The sequence below is a fragment of the Rosa chinensis genome, chromosome 5 (assembly GCF_002994745.2).
Source record: "Rosa chinensis cultivar Old Blush chromosome 5, RchiOBHm-V2, whole genome shotgun sequence".
Taxonomy (NCBI): domain Eukaryota; kingdom Viridiplantae; phylum Streptophyta; class Magnoliopsida; order Rosales; family Rosaceae; genus Rosa; species Rosa chinensis.
This window is the reverse complement of record NC_037092.1, coordinates 27,654,738-27,670,844: the sequence shown is the minus strand read 5'-3', so window position 1 is coordinate 27,670,844 and position 16,107 is coordinate 27,654,738. Positions and strand designations below refer to the sequence as shown.

General features: G+C 39.6%; 1 protein-coding gene and 1 pseudogene across 1 annotated transcript; both read left to right on the top strand.

Annotated features, from left to right (window-relative positions):
- The first annotated feature begins 447 nt into the window (after nt 1–447).
- LOC112203561 lies at nt 448–2,228 on the top strand. Its single transcript, XM_024344509.1, has 3 exons — nt 448–1,143; nt 1,815–1,967; nt 2,028–2,228. The coding sequence occupies exons 1-3, from the start codon at nt 448–450 to the stop codon at nt 2,226–2,228; spliced, it is 1,050 nt and encodes a 349-aa protein (XP_024200277.1).
- A 38-nt stretch (nt 2,229–2,266) lies between these two features.
- On the top strand, nt 2,267–5,577 carry LOC112203560 (annotated as a pseudogene).
- The last annotated feature ends 10,530 nt before the right edge of the window (nt 5,578–16,107 follow it).

The window sequence follows — 16,107 nt, the reverse complement described above, 5'->3', positions numbered from 1 at the left end:
TTCTTCGTCACCAAGTGGCTTATAGCCCTAGAGAATACTACTCAAACTAGTTTGCACCAAAGAAGAGCATTATAATTTTTAAGGTTTTCTTATATTCAGTACTTTTTTTTAGCTATAAAGCAGAGTTTTATAAATACGGATCCACCCTTCAATGTTGAAAAGATTTGTTTAAATTTTTCAATTTTTGAAATGGATCAACGTACAAAAATTGAAGTCACTAACATGACAAACTCCACCTGATCAATACCCTAATGCTCGAAAAATGGAGATGGGAGCTATAGTCTCCAACTTCACTGCCTTATTTAATATAATAATTTTATCCTAAAAGAAGGAATTTAAGAGCATGTTTAGCATACTCTCTATTTGAAGAAGAAAAAAAGTTTTTGGGATTATTCTTTTGACCTAGGGTTTTCTTCTGGTTTTCTGGCAAGTGGGTTCTGGTAGACCATGAATATGGACATTCTTAGTTGGAATTGCAGAGGGATTTGCAATGATTCAACAAAGAGGGCGCTGAAAGATCTTATCTCTCAGAATCATCCTCAAATTGAGTTTCTCTGTGAGACAAAGATAAGTCGAATGGTGGATTTTATGGATCTGCATCGCGCTATTGGTTTTCAGCAGTACAAGGTGGTGCTGAGTGAAGGGAATTCTAGGGGATTGGCGATGTTTTGGAACGAGGATGTGAGTATTGTGCCTTGTTCCTCCTCTGCGCATCCTATAGATCTTGTTATTTTTGGAAATCTTGGTGAACCACAATGGCGACTGACAGGTTTTTATGGATATGCACAACCTAGAGAGCGAGATCGTTCATGGGAGTTGTTATGTACTCTACGCGATCTAGATTCACTGCCATGGGTCGTCATTGGAGAATTTAAAGAGATACTGAACAGTAGTGAGAAGATCGATGGGCAGGTTAGGGCTGAAAGGCAAATGAGGGGATTTCGTGAGGCACTCGGCTATGGTGATCTGCTTGATCTCGGATTTCATGGCCCAATGTGTACTTGGTGGAATTCAGAAACGCAGTTGCATTTAGACAGGGTTGTGTGTACTCCGTCATGGTGCAACATCTTTGGCCATGCTAGGGTGCGTCATCTTCCTCCCAGAGATTCAGACCATGCTCCTATATTGCTGCAGGCGAGCTCGGTTCCTTTAGTTCAACGACCACGTCATCATCACTTTAAGTTTGAGGAGTATTGGGTGCAACATGTTGAATGTAAGGGGATGATTCAGGAGGCTTGGAATAGTGATATTACGGGAACACCAATCACTACTAGAATTATGCCATCAGACATCACCACTATTAAATCGGTCGAAATTGCACGCGATGTAAAAAATACATCCTAACATCGGTTTATGAAATATCGATTTCTATTGTGATTATAAACATCGGTCGTTAAATTACCCGATGTGTAAAGTCTCGTTCAAAAATTTTGAAAAATTTGCGGAGGGACTAAGTTAAAAATTTTAGAAACGCGGGGGGACTAAATTTTCATTCCCTCCATTCCTCCAACACTGAATTTTTTTTCAGTCCCTGAAACTTTCTAACCGTAAGGACTAACTCTCACTCCTTCCAAACCCTAATCTTCCACCCCCCACCCGGACTCTCACTCTCTCTCTATGATGAACAAGCTTCGGAATTTGGTCTTCTCCCTTAAACTCTGTTCGATCTCCACCGCAATCCTTTTTCTCTTTCTCTCCGTTCTCGATCTAACTCAACAAATTGAGCATCATAGAACTTGGTGGCCACTGTGTTGATCTAGATCTAGGGCTTATGGGCTTATTCTTTTTGGGTATTTCAATTTGGCTCTTTCCAGTCGTTCCTCTTCCTCTCTCGTGTGAGGTCATTCAACTCAGATGCTTTCAATTCAATAGCGAGGTCATTCGTGCGAGTTTCGTTCTGTCCGAGCGCAATTTCGATTCAACTCGGATGCTTTCTCTTCTCTGCTGATAGAGAGTTCGCGTCTTGGGTCAGTTCTCAACCTCTTTTTGCTTGGTTTCTGTTTTGGGCTTCTTGTTTTTATTGGTAGATTGGTGCAGGCCTCTGGCCTCACAGGTGTGCGTCTAGTGTGACCGGACAGGTTACTGTTGGAGGTGATTGGGATGGAGATCGGAGACTGGGGCGTTGGGATTTCAATCTGTTTGGTTTTTATTTGATGACGGTGGCTGCACGGAGACTGGGTGAGCGGAAGATGGTGGTGACTGGGTGTGTGGCGGCGGTTGGGGATTAGGATCCGGCAGTAGGGTTGTTGACCCTCTGGCTTTAGGGATGGAGACGGTGGGAATACAGGCTCGGGTGTTGATCTTCTTCATGGAATTGGGCATGCGAGCTTTGTGTTTGTGGTGGTGGGTGATGTGTGGTCAACGACGATTGGGGTCCGGTATCGGCGGCGACGTGACGACCCTGGTGGTGGCTCTTGTTTGGAGCTCAATTCATGGCCTTGTTTTTGGTGACAGGTCTGTTCAGGTCAGTGGTATTACTAACTCAACTCTTTTTAACTGATGAAAACCAGAAAAGACTGGAAATTTAAGTTTATGTTCTTGAGTAGTTTAGTGAAAAGCGTGAACTTGAATCAGCATATGTACCTAACTCAACTCTTTTGATCTAGAACTATTTTGTAGCTGTTCATGATTGTTCTTATTAGTTGTTTGATTGATCTTGAGCTTTATATATGTAAAGGATCGATCTATTTTGATGCGGTGATTCGATTTTAGTGTTTATGTGATTGACTTTTGTGGAATTGAAGCTATACATAATATGTGAGAGATTTGATTTGATTATAACTGGGTTTCGTTGTGTGATGTATTAATTTGATTGTGATTTATGAAGCTCGCTTTCGCGACGAAAGAGATTGATGTAACGAAATGGAAAGAGGACCTGCTTGCGGTTGGTGTTACAGAGAAGGACTTGAGGAAAGATCAGAACTCAAAATTCGAAAATCCGATATTGAAGAAGCTGGATTCTTGTTTGGGTGGGGTGTTGGCTGAGGTCTCGACTAAGGAGGACTTCACAAGAAAGTCTGGCCAGTCTACGGTTATTAGGCTTCCTGGTCTTGGCTAGAAGAGGGTTGGCTTGTTTGGGCTTGGACAATCTGCTTCGTCTACAGAAGCTTTTAAGGGTCTTGGGGAGCCTGCAGCAGCAGCGGCAAAGACTGCTCAAGCAAGTGATATTGCTATTGTGCTTGCTTCCTCGGAGGGGCTTTCTGCGAACTCTTGCAAAGCTTCTGCGATAGCATCTGGTACTTTGATACACAATTTTTTTTTATTCTAAGTTGGCATTTGGTTCAACTGTTCAAGTTATGGTGATAGTTGTTATAAACAGTGTGGAATTGCTTGACTTGTTGTAGGAGCTGTTTTGGGGATATATGAAGACAATAGGTATAAATCTGAGTCAAAGAAACCAGCTCTTAAGTCTGTGGACATTCTTGGTCTTAGAACTGGACCTGAACTTGAGAAGAAGCTCAAGTATGCTCAAGATGTTGCTTCTGGAATAATACTTGGGAAAGAGCTCACGAATTCACCTGCCAATGTTCTCACACCTGGTTCGTTTTAGCTCTACAATTGCCATTTTGGTGGGCCATACTTGTAATTTTTATGTTGATTGAGTTATATCTAGTATTGACTGGATGTGATGATCATTATGTTTTCAAGGAAACTAGCAGAAGAGGCCTCAAACATTGCTTCCTTATATAGTGATGTTCTATCTGCAAAAACATTGAATGAAGAGCAATGCAAAGATCTGAAAATTGGTTCCTATTTGGCTGTGGCCGCAGCTTCAGCAAATCCTCCATATTTTATTCAGTTGACCTACAAACCCCCTGGTGAACCTGCTAAGCTTAAATTAGCATTGGTGGGTAAAGGTCTGACTTTTGACAGGTGATTACAGATTACTTACAACAATGTATTTGTCACAGCTTCTAATGGAAAGACCATTGAGGTACAGTTTCTGTGGTGGTCAGAAATGCACATCATATTATTTATGATAGGTTGACAGTAGTAGTACTACAAGCAGAGGAGCCATGTTTTTGTAAAGTAAAATTTTTCTTTTGCTTCTATTCCTGCTTGCAGGTCAATAACACAGATGCTGAAGGCAGACTGACTTTGGCAGATGCATTAGTATATGCATCTGGGATTCCGCATGTTTTGGATCTTATGTCAAAATCAGACTTCTGATTTTCTATTGGTTGGTTATAGCCCTCTATAGATTAAGCTCTATCACCAAGGAAAGAGTTTTAGGTGTTATGGAAACAAGATGGTATTGTCTCAGAGTTCATGTTGTGTTGGTGTTTAATGTCAAACATACAGATTTTAGGAGACTTTTCTTCTTGCAACTCTCTTTTGGAGAATGAGGAAGTTTGGAGTGTAGGCTGCAAGTACATTAAGCAAAGTAGCTTTAATCTATATTTACTTACGTATGTATATAGTTTTGTATTTCTTGTAAAGTTGTTGTTTTCTTCTTACAACATCGTTCTTAAATAACTTGGCAATGTGTACTTTTCATTGTAGGTCAGGGAAATGTTTTATCATGCATTTACTGGGTACATGGACCATGCTTTTCCACTTGATGAATTAATGCCTCATTCTTGTGGGGGTGAAGATAGCGTCGATGGATATGCCCTAACTTTGGTAATACAAATCACAAATTCTTATTTTAAATTATTTCTTTTTGTTCTACTGCGATCTGCTTTTTAATGTTTGTATTCTTAAACTGTTGTGCAATGTGTCTGTCATTTTGTTGTCACAGATTGATGCTTTAGAGACACTAGCTTTACTTGGTGATTGGGACGGCTTTGCTGCCTCTGTTGAATGGATTGGTAAAAACCTTCAGTTTAAAATAGTGAGTATAGTATTTGTCTTTCTTATCACTCCTTGTATCTCTCTCTGTCTCTCTCTCCATGGTTTATGAATTGCTTTTTTAAATGTAAGATTTTGATGTTGTGTTTTGGGTTATATGCATGAATCGCATTAAACTTTTTTAATTTTATTTATTTGTTTATTTATTTTATTAGTATTTGGATATAGACCTAATTTCTTGTTTTCTGGAAGATATCTCATTAGTTTAGTTGAGAGCGTTGCATTCAGTATAATGATTTAACTACTTCAAATTAAGGTTATACCAAGAGGCTAGTTCTCAAGACCTGTAAAAGTTATTTTACATGATTTTGAAGATGACAATTGTTGTTGACTTGTTACATGTGAAATTATCTGGCGTAATATATAGTGGTAGATTGTTATTGTGAATATCTGTCGTTGAATTGTTTCCCTCATGATCTTGATCTCATTGTTATTATAGATTCTAAATATATATATATGTATGTATGACTAGTTTACTATCCTTATGATATTTATCCATTTATGATAGGATGGAGTTAATGTTATACATGTTACTTTGTTAGTAATGAATGACGTACTTCATCCATCGAACTTTGAATTGTTTGATTATTGCAGAATAAGACGGTATCTGTTTTTGAGGGGGCTGTAGCCAGAGGCCAAAATGTCAACAACATTTATGGGCTGGTTGCAGATGAACTTGTAGAAGAGTTTTCTGACCCTATCAATGGCGTTACATCCCCTGTTTAGGTTTGATAACTAAACTGACAGATTTTCCATCTGTATAATTTATGTTTGCAATCATATTGGAAAAAATTGGTAATATTAGTTGTTTCATTTACAGATACCTATTATTAGAAAAATGGCTCTGCAAAAGTTGATGGAAATCTGCCGGTGTTACTGTAACAAATGTTCTGAAGGTCACATTGCAATAAGTGACCACTTTGAACAAATTCCATGTAATTAGTAGGTTAATTGGGGTTTTATTTTGCCTATTAATTTGTGAATTGTCAAGGATGATGATTTTGGACAAAATACCTCAATATTCAAATCACTTTTGTCAACTGTGGATATTGCATTTTATAGCAGTAGCTGTATATTTTGTGGACATCAATCCTCTCATTCCAAAGTGATGTCTATGTATAAAGTTTAAATAAGTTATAACTATAAAAACTGATATCCACTAAGTGAAATACATCAGTTTCAAAATCAAAATCGATATCCCATTAACCACAGGAAATTGAATTATTATGCTGGAATCGATGTGTCACAAGCTAGTGCGTATCGTGCTTTAGATAGAGATCGATGTCCAATTTAAGTATTGACATCGATGAAGACAAGAAAACTAATGTTACGAAAATCTACGGACATCGTTTTTTTTAGAGATTCGATATATTACAAGGCATTAGACATCGTTGTTTTACTAGAATCGATGTAGTATAAGATAATTAACATAGTTTTTTCTCTAGAATCTGATGTTAATGTAAGTAAATAGATCGGTTCATACAATATTAAACTGTGTATATTGAATATGAAATCGTGGGATATGAGGCAAATTATGCGTCTAAATCATGAACAACAAGAAACGTTCATGGGAACTGATGTATGAAACAATATTAGTCATCGTTTTTAAATAAATAACGATGTTAAAATGCATAGTTGGGCTGTAGGATCTATATTTCTATAAGCATTAAAGGCAAAAAGATGAGGGTTTAACAATATATAAACATACAAATTTGTCATCATTTAAATGTATTTACATCGATTTATAATGAAGAACTGATGTATATAATGATACCAGATATCGGCTTTTAGCCGATGTCTGGATTTTCCGGACCTTTCTCATCACCCACTAAGACATCAGTCGGAATTCTTTTTCTCATCGGTTTTTGGCCGATGCCGAGGCCATAATTCTTGTAGTGAATGTTTTGTGTTATGAAAAAGATCATGCATACTCGTTTGAGATTGGATTGATGACAAAAAAAACTTTTCGAGCAAGACAATTGAGTATGCACGGTATTCGTGCTCGTATGGAGGAGTTAATGGATGTACCGATCTCAGAGGCTATCCAAATTGAGAAGAAAAGTTTGTTAGATCGTCTCCAAGTTTTGCTATCTCAAGAGGAGACCTTCTGGCGACAACGATTTAGGGTAACTTGGCTTAAGGAAGGTGACTGCAACACCAATTTTTTCCATCGTAAAGCTTCAAATAGGCAACGCAAAAACATGCTACAAGGGCTATATGTTGAAGATGGTACGTGGTGTAAGGATGATAAAGGCATGGAGAATATTATTACCTCATACTTCACTAAGATGTTTACTGCACAAGATTGTGATCAAGAGGCGGTGAATACTACCCTTGCAGCGATACAACCTTGTGTGACGCCGGACATGAATAGTCAATTATGTGCTGCTTATAGCGCCGAAGTGATTAAGCGAGCTTTGTTTCAAATGTATCCCACTAAGTCACCAGGTCCGGATGGGATGTGATGCCCCAAAAATTTCGTATTTATTTTATGAGGATTTTCCGAAATCTAAATTATGGTTATTGGATGGTTTTGTGGCTCGTGGATGGAACGGAAGTGTTTCGGACGAATTTTCATTCGGAAAATGTGACTTTAGGGGTGGCGCAAAGGTTGACTTTTTATTCGTTGGGATTCTCAAAAAACTTCCTTCAAGAAAGTTGTAGAGCGCGTCGATACGACTTCGTGGACATGTGGAACGCGAGAATCAGAGTTCGTATGAGAAAGTTATGGCCATTGGAAGGAATTTCCATTTTAGTATAAATAGAAGTTTCCCAAGTTGGAAACTTACTATTTGCATAATTTCCTTTTGCGGAAACCATTTCCTTTCTCTCTCTTCTCTCTCGGCTGCACCTTCAGAATCGAAAATATCCGGCTGACCGACCCGAACCCTGATGATCCGACCCGACTTTTGCGACGAACTGCGGCGGTCTCCGGCGACGAAACTTTCCAGATCAGTTCGTCTCCTCCGTCTGGTCGTCCCTGTGGTGTCCTCTAGCACCGATTCTCGGTGGTGGCGGCGGCGCTGCAAGGCGGTACAGTTTGTGGATTTCAGACCCGGTCGGAAATCCTTGTTCTGACGTCGGCAAGGCTTCAAGTCTTCTTGGTTGAGCTCAGAGCATCCTCGTCGATCGATCCTTGGTGGTTGTTTGGATCGATTCACGTGAAACCTTGTTCAACTCAGTTTGGATTACTGTTCACGGCTTGTGAGGTAGTTTTCGACCCCTTATGCTTGTTTTCTGACTTCGAGCTAGTTATGAGAGTTCACAAGCATGCTTAGATGAAGAACTTTGATCTTGGGAGTTTTGTGAAATATTGAGTTTTGGCCAGCAGCGGTGCGCCACCACCTGTGGCGGCATTCCGGCCACTTAAGGAACTGTTTTTGGTATTATATATGTTCTACTCGTGATACGAGCGTTTCAATATATAATATGCAAGTTTTGGACTTCGTTTGGAATTGTTATGATTTTTGCAGTTTCATACCGATCGATTTATTCTATCCGTGAGGATTTGAGGGTCCGATCGACTTGTGGTTTGGTCACATCGATCATGGACGTATTCCGGAGACTTTGGGAGGTCTCGGATGTGGTTTCGCCTCGATTGGCGCCACTTTGGGGATTTTAGTTCAAAACAAGGGTTTTGGACTTAAATCATTTGTGAATCGTTACTTATTTGAGATCATTGGTGATTAGGTGCTTCTAAAGGTGAATTGGACGAGTTGTTGGTGATAGTGTTAGTTCGGTTCTATATAGAAGACGCAGCGGGATTCTGAGGTGAGTAATCTCACGAAGTTCATTCACGAACGGGCTTACTTTTATCGTTTTGAGAGTTATTTAGTTAACTGCAAACTATAGTTGGTATTAGTAGGCATTCCTGAGCGGATGACTACGTATATATCTATATTTATGTGAAATATATATGTTTTGGTGGTTTGTGGATTTGTGAAACAATATGCATGAAATGATGCTTTTTATTGTTTTGGGTTGTGGCTTTTGGAAAACAAATGGTGGGAAATGGTATTTCTATTGTTTTGAAAAGTGTTTGAGGATTTGAGAGTCACAGGTTGTGTTTTCTCCTTTTGATTTGATTTAACGTTTTGATCTGACGACCGGTGGTCTGAGGATTTGAGAGTCACAGGTTGTGATTTCTCATTTTGATTTGATTTAACATTTTGATCTGACGACCGGTGGTCTGAGGATTTGAGAGCAGGTTGTGATTTCTCCTTTTGATTTGATTTGACGTTTTGATCTGAGGGTCAGGTTGGCCTAAGGATCCGGGGTTGCAGGTTGCATCCTCATGGCAATATTATATCGTAAGGTTGAACCTTGGCCGGGTGACAGGTTACGATTCAGTTAGAGCTCTAGTCTGTCTGCCATCGTACTTCATGGATCTAAGTAGGTTACTTAAGGCTCTTGGGTACATGTTTTGTCCAGGTTGGACCTAATTATTGTTTTATCCAGGTTGGATCGATTTATCATATTCTAATTGTTAGGTTAACGACATGTATGATTGATTTGTGTTGATGTTTTGTCCAGGTTGGACCTAATTATTGTTTTATCCAGGTTTGATCGATTTATCATATTTGAATTGTTAGGTTAACGATTTATATGATTTTTTCATGGTGTGACTTTCGTTGTTTCTTTTGGGAAAAGAGTATTGTTTTTGGAAGCATGGTATGTTTTCTTTATTCGCGAGTTGAAAGGTTTTCCTCGTTTTTGGCGTGAGTTGTGCATGTGTGTTTTGAGTTACTCATACGGGCTTGCAAAAGCTTACCGGGTTTGTTGTGTGGCAACCCGGTGCACCATTCCAACAGTGTAGGGGTTAATCCTGCAGGTTAGGATAATCGAGGTTGAGGCAGCAAGCTAGCAGCTTTACGGTAGGAAGCCATCTTTGTGACTTTACCTTTGATAAGGACTTCCGTTGTATAGTTACTCTGAGCAGCCTTTACGTTTTATTTTGTTGTTGACAATTTAATTCGTAAGTTTGTGTAATATATAACTCTATGGAGCGAGTGTATATTAACTTTGAGGGTTCAGGGCATCAGTATGTACTTGGTTTAAAGGGAAAAAGATTCCAGGTATTTTGTATTGATGACTGAACGTTCACGCATGTATAATTATGGGATTATATATATATATATATATATCGATTTTCACGTGTGTAAAATCGTGGGCATGACATGGGATGCCTCCTTTATTTTTCCAACACTGTTAGGATGTGATTGGTGCTGGGGTTATGTTTGCGGTCCAAAGCTTTTGCAAACAGGTTGGCTTTTAAGACAAATTAATTTTACTCATATTTGTCTTATTCCGAAAGTTAGTAATCCAGAGAGAATGTCTAAGTTAAGACCAATTGCACTCTGTAATGTCATTTACAAGATTTGTTCCAAGGTGGTGGCGAATCGGTTGAAACTGATATTACCTCAGGTTATTTCTCCTTATCAAAGTGCTTTTGTTCCCGGTCGTTTGATTACTGACAACATTTTGGTGGCAAATGAGACAGCGCATTTTATCCATAACAAGAGAGAGGGTAGCGAGGGTTTAATGGCTTTAAAGCTGGACCTTAGTAAGGCCTACGATAGAATGGAGTGGTCTTTTCTTAGATAAGTTCTACATCGGTTTGGGTTTGCACAAGATTAGATTGACATGGTCATGCAGTGTGTGAGTTTAGTTCGTTATTCTTTTTTGGTGCGTGGTAAGCCTCGGGGATTTGTCATTCCAAGTCGGGGTTTGAGACAAGGTGACCCGTTGTCTCCCTATTTGTTTCTATTAGGGGCTGAAGGTTTCTCTCCCTTGATCCAGCAGAAGTAGGAGCAAGGTCTTCTACCAGGGATTAAGGTTTGTGATTCGGCTCCTTCTGTAGTTTATCTGTTATTCGCCTACGATAGTATGTTATATGCTCAAGCTTCTTTGGAGGCTTGTCATGAAATACAAGATGTTATTGAGACTTATGGAAGAGCATTTGGGCAGCTAGTCAATTTCAGCAAAAGCTCAATTGTTTTTAGTAGCAATGTTTCTGAGATTATGAGGGAAGAAGTGTCCGAGTTTTTGGGTGTAGAGGTGGTAGCTTCACATGAGAAGTATCTTGGTTTACCCACTTATGTAGGCAGGAAAAAGACCGCTACGTTACAATACATCAAGGACAACTTGGCTAAGAAACTTGAGGCATGGCAAGGGAAGATGTTGAGTGGTGCAGGAAAAGACATACTCATTCGGGTTGTTGCTCAAGCTCTGCCTTCCTATGCCATGAGTGTGTTTCAATTAACCAAGAATTTTTGTGAGGACCTGGAGCAAATGTGTGCTCGGTTTTGGTGGGGTTCAACGCTTGATAAGCGAAAGATTCATTGGAAGACATGGAGCGCGTTATGTAATCCAAAAGAGGAGGGTGGATTAGGTTTCAGGAGTTTATCGAATTTTAACTCGGCCATGCTAGCTAAACAAATTTGGCAGGTAGTTAACAATCCCTCGTCCCTTATTGCCCTTATGTATAGGGCAAAATATTTTCCGCAGGGTTCCTTCTGGACTGCTGGCTCTCACCCATCTCCATCTTTCTCATGGAGAAGTATTTTCTCCACTAGGGATTTATTGAAAGACGGCTCTTAATGGCAAGTTGGTAGTGGTACTTCTATCAACATCTGGTCGGCCCTTGGGTCTCCGAATTACCAGATGGGAAACCGGCCCGTAACAAGTTGGCTGAGGAGGAGGTTCATATGGTTAGTGATCTTCTCTCTTCTATGGGAGTTTGGGATGTATCTCGGATTAGACGGTTGTTCCCAATGGAGGAGGCAGAGGCAATTCTACATATTCCTCTCAGCTCGAGGTTGGTTGCCGATAGGTTGGTTTGGAAATTTGAGCGTAATGGCGTGTTTTCCGTTAGAACTGCATATTGGTTTTCTCTCTCTACATCTCCATGTCGAAGGCCTTTTGATCTAATGGTCAACGGTGTCTTTTGGAAGAAGCTTTGGAAAGTCTTGATTCCTAATGCAACTAAGATCTTCATCTGGAGGGTATGTCACAATATTCTCCCCTCTCTAGAGCGTTTAGCTTCAAAGAGTGTTGAGTTAGAATCCCAAGTGTGTAAGTTGTGTGGTCAGGGGGATGAATCTACCTTGCATATTTGTAGGGACTACCCTTTGACACAGGAGGTGTTGAAGCAGGATGGCATTTTGGGACAGCTATGCTTTCATCCACAAACTGATAATTTCAGTTTATTATTATGGTTGAGCTATTGTGCAAGTAATTTGTCCCAAGGTGATTTGGGGGAGTTATTATGTCGTTTGTGGATTATTTGGAGAGAGAGGAATTCTCGTGTTTGGGAGGATAAGACTAGCTTGGCCTGTGACGTGATAATCAAATCGATTTCTCGCCTTTAGGAATTTAGATTTCATAATTCCAAACCTTCATGTAGCAGTACACGGCGAGGAAGGGTTGCAAAATGGGTGGCTCCTCTGGTTGGATTATGTAAGATAAACATTAATGGTTCTTTTTTTCATGAAACCAGAGACGGAGGGTTCGGTTTTGTGGTTAGAGATTTTGATGGAACTATGTTGGGTGGTGGAGCAAGAAGGCTAAGGGGTTTACTTTCAGTAGAACATGCTGAGGTTCAAGCATGCATGCATGCAGTTCGGTTAATAGCAGCATATGGGTTTACTCCTGCTATTTTGGAAACAGATGCTATGGAGCTTCAGAGGCAACTGGGCTCGCTATCTACTACCAATACTTCTGCACTTGGTCGATTATATGATGATCTGAGTTTAATGTTGGATAGTCTGGCCAATGTGAGGGTCGTTCATATTAATAGGAAGGCAAATATGGTTGCCCATCTAATGGCTGCACATGGGAATGCCTTAGTGCATGACAGTTTTTACTTTTCTACTCCTAGTTTTCTTTTGGCGGCTATAGCAGCTGACCTTTCTTCTTTGTAATTTCTTTTGTTTCAATAAAGGGCTTACCTCCTTGTGTCAAAAAAAAAAGCATACTCTCTATTTGGGCCCCTTATTACTTATTTGGGAAAAAAATGCAAACAATAACTGACCTTTGGCCCATTAGTAACTTTAGTACCTGACAAAAAAAATCACTTTGGTACCTGAAGTTCAGACCCCGACCCAACTTTAATACCTGAAACACTGTTGGCTATTACGGCGTCAGACGGGTGGCATATATTGAAGGGTAATTTCGTCATTTCATGTTTTATTCAGTATTTTTTTTTCTTTAAGCATTTTTTCCTCTCTCTCTCTCTCTCCCTCTCTCCCCTATTCTTTATTATCTTCTTCTTCCCTCTTTCCAGATCTTCATTTTCCTCCTCCTCCCTGCAGATTGGAGTAAGTTCCCATTTTTACCCAGTCTTAAGTCGATTGAAATTTACACAGAATGGGGTGGATTATCATCATCATCATCATCTTCATTTCCCCTTCTGCACCAACCAATGCAAGCAGCACTGGCGGCCATGGCAGCCCACTCTGTGATGCTCTCAGCTTACTCATCCCCCACTCTCTTCGCCCAAATTCAAAGCCCTAACCCCAGCCCAACTCTCCACTCCACCTTCCACGACGTCTCTCTCAAACTCCCCATCAAATCCCAATCCCAATCCCAATCCATGTCTCTTCCCGCCGCCGCCGTCCCCAAGCCCCTCACTGTCGTCGCTGCCACCAAGAAGGTCGTTGCCGTCCTTAAGGGCACTTCAACCGTTGAAGGTGTCGTCACCTTGACCCAAGACAATGACGGCACTTCGTCTTGCCTTCCTCATCAGTTGCTTCTTGAATGTTTAATTGCGTAGCAGAATTGAATTGATATTGCAACTATGTTTTTTGTATTGGGTTTCTTACATGGGCTATTGTTTGTTACTCTGAAATTGGTTTTTGTTACCGTCGAAGGCGTCTTCAATCTTGATTTGGGCTGCTCAACTCTGTAATTTGCTCATGTTTTTGGGTTTTGGGTGTTTAATGATGCGTTTTCACCATCGGTGGTAGTTGGGTTTGTGTGTAATTCTGGTTTGCTTTCGCAAAATGCTTACTTGCTTGTTCTTGATTATTACATGTGAATTGTGATGGGGCTACAGTTGAGATTTTGGGTTATTTTTGATATTTTTGACTTAATTGTGGTTAATCTCCTTCAAAACGCTTTGATCCCTATGATTTTTGTTGTTATATGATATCTTTGATGCATTTTTTGCAGTCATAGCCGTATAGAGATTCTTGATAGCCAAAGAGGAGCCACCATTCTGGTTAGCAAAAGAAAAGCCACGAAAAAAATGCATCTGTTGTATCAGTAGGATCTTGATTATTGCAATCAAAGTCCGAAGAAACATTGTTGTTGCTTGTGGTGGCTTGCACAAGGTGAAAGTACTGGTTCTGCTGAGACTGAGAGATGGAATGTGGAGATAAATGACAAGAAGTTGAAACAAACGTGGAATTGATTTATGATGACCTGAGGGTGATGAATAATGGGTTGTAAAAGAATGGAACTTCATGGGGAATTGATGTTCATCAAAAATCACGTGCCTTTAAATAATGCAATTGCCTAATGTGAAACCCTTCATATGATAGTTATGAGTGATATGATAGGGTTGGTGCTGAGGAAAATGAAGATCTGGAGAGTGGGAAGAACACGATAATAAAGAACAGGGGAGAGAGAGGGAAAATGCTTAAAGAAAAAAAAATAATGAATAAAACATGAAATGATGAAACTACCCTTCAGGTACCAAAGTGATATATTTTTTTTGTCAGGTACTAAAGTTACTAATGGGCCAAAGGTCAGGTACTGTTTGCATTTTTCCCTACTTATTTTGTAGAGCATGTTTAACTATTTGTCAATTTTAGCAGCTGCACTAGACTTAGAGCATCTTTAGCAAGCTCTCTATTTTGGCTCCTTAGCTATTTTAGAGAGCATGTTTAGCTTTTAATCTATTTTAGCAGCTACACCAGACTCCTATGTGCACTACAGGAAAATCGATCATTCACGACGCAAGATTTACGGCGGGCATTTGATGCGTGCCGTGAATAAGTATAAGTTACGACATATATTAGATGCACACTGTAAATCTTGCAAATTTTTGAAGAAAATTATGGCGTGTTTGCAAAGAACGTCATAAAATCATACTTTTTATTGAAATTTACGACGTTTTTCCACTGCACGTTGTGATGTCAACGTATAAAAAATTGTTCCATTTATAAAAATTAGCCCATCACAAAAAGCACCCATTTAACACAGGCCTCGTCTCTCTCTCCCTCTACATTGCTTCCTACCTCGTCTCTCAAAACGCGGTGACCTCCTCTGACCTCCTCCTCTCCTACTGCTCCGGCCTCCTTCGCTTTCCCATTGTTTCGGCCTCCTCCTACCTCTTCCTCGCCCATTGCTCTGGCCACAGTAGGTACTTTCTTCTCTCTCATCCACAACTCTAATGTGATTGTCGCTGAAATTTTCTGCGATTGTTAGTTTCGAAGCTTTGATTTTACATACTCGGTGTTCTATTATGGTTTTCTACAAGTAATTGCAGTTGATTCTTGAAGTTTTTGTTATCGCTATTTCGTCGAACACTTGGTGTGCGTTCCTGATTTCTCTTTTGATTTTGTTCATCGAGTGTAAGGGTTTACTTCTTCTATGTATTTCTGGACTTTTTATTTTATTTTGTGTGATCAATGGTTTGCTGGGTTTGGATAATTTAGAATCTTGGGAGTGGTTCATATTATGTGCTTATGAATTTCCAAGTCAGGCAAGTGTTTGGTCATTTTTGTTTCTGAAATTAATACTATTGTGGACATCATTGAGTAGAAAAATATGTGCAAAAATGATATCTCCTACTCCCAAGTATAGGATGTCAAGTTTTAGTAAAGGGGAAAAGTAAGAGTATCGTACCCAATGGATTGGGTAACCCTACCCTAACTAGATTACCGCGAAAATAAAACCTAGAAAACACATGTGAGTCTATCTTTTTACAAATTAATAGTCTCGGCCATTTGGAAGCTAAAACTATCAATAATGATATTTACAATGGTAAAGTGGTGTATCGGCTTTGTTGATTTTAAGTTCTATAAAGTAAAATAAGTTGCACAAAAATAAACTAAGCTAATAAAAACAAAATAAAATAGAGACTTTGACCAATGAGATCAATAGGAGCATAGGTTTTTGCACCTAGCCTCCTTCATGCATATAATGTAAATCCATTTTCTAATAATAACATGCTTATATAAATTCCCCCTCGGTTTTCGCTAGAGAAACCGAGATACCAACTAATCATGCAACCTAACCATGTCGCTAGAG